Source organism: Halyomorpha halys, unplaced genomic scaffold (genome assembly GCF_000696795.3).
Source record: "Halyomorpha halys isolate HHAL.00 unplaced genomic scaffold, Hhal_1.1 Scaffold1420.1, whole genome shotgun sequence".
Classification (NCBI taxonomy): domain Eukaryota; kingdom Metazoa; phylum Arthropoda; class Insecta; order Hemiptera; family Pentatomidae; genus Halyomorpha; species Halyomorpha halys.
The window spans coordinates 32,008-32,997 of NW_027108211.1; the positions used below are offsets into that span (position 1 = coordinate 32,008).

General features: G+C 31.3%; 1 protein-coding gene across 1 annotated transcript in view; it reads left to right on the top strand.

The window, feature by feature from the left end:
* The first annotated feature begins 394 nt into the window (after nt 1-394).
* Nucleotides 395-990, top strand: part of CheA84a (Chemosensory protein A 84a) — an 8,558-nt gene continuing 7,962 nt past the window's right edge. Inside the window, exon 1 of the mRNA XM_067046591.1 lies at nt 395-530. Within this exon, the coding sequence (XP_066902692.1) occupies nt 450-530 (81 nt within the window). The 5' untranslated portion in view covers nt 395-449. The remainder of the gene's footprint in view (nt 531-990) is intronic.

Below are 990 nucleotides of genomic sequence, written 5' to 3' on the forward strand. Positions count from 1 at the left end.
CGGAATAACGAAGTACCAAAGATGACAGTGTCATGGGTATTTAACAACAGTTAAAAAGAGAAAACGTATATAAGAGAGGGACGACAAATGTGTGAAAAAAAATTTATTATACTCGGACTAGATCTCTTTAGAACTATTATAAGGTAATTTCAATTTTACAACATATATTAGCCAAAAATAGTGTGGCCACATATATATAATGCTTATGTTGAAATTTTATACAAATAATTTTAGATTCAGTATGTAGCACTACGAGTATACTAGTATGTTACATATAATCACTGATGTGTTATACTGTTATATCATTCTAACCTTCACAGTCCCAATTGAATAATAATTTCGTGACGATAGCGGCAAAGATCTAATCTCTTCATATCCTGGGAAAACGGAAACAGATTTAGATTGCTTTTCTGTGCCTATGGCTTCAGTAGGCCTCAAACATTTTCGCAATGTTGCAGCGATGTATTTTTGCCTTGTTAATAATGACAACATTAATGAATATTATTTTCAGTCGTGAGGGCCAGGTCTCTGTAAGTACTATTTTTATATTTATTGAAATTTATAATGCATACAATCTTGTAGACGATCTACCCGTTACCAGAACTCTATTAACATTTATAGAGTAGAAGATTTCAAGGCTTTTCTTTAAAATGCCTATGTGGATTATCAGAAACTAAAGAAGAAGCAGGCTTAGGGAAACAACAAGTGGGTTAGTTAATCATGGAAGAATTGATATCTGGTTCTTATCTAATCGATATCCTTTAGGTCATTATAGTCGTTTTATTTCTGCCCTATAGGTGCAGTATTTGATATTAGGGAGGAATAGTGAGAAATTTGTGAAATATATCTATTTTACTGCACTTCATGCATTTTAAGAGAGGAAAGGGTATATATATATTTAAATATTTATTTATTGCTATTTACAACTGTACATTATAATACATTTAGTAAATCTGATCTAAGTTAAATTGGAGTGTTACAGGCGTGTAG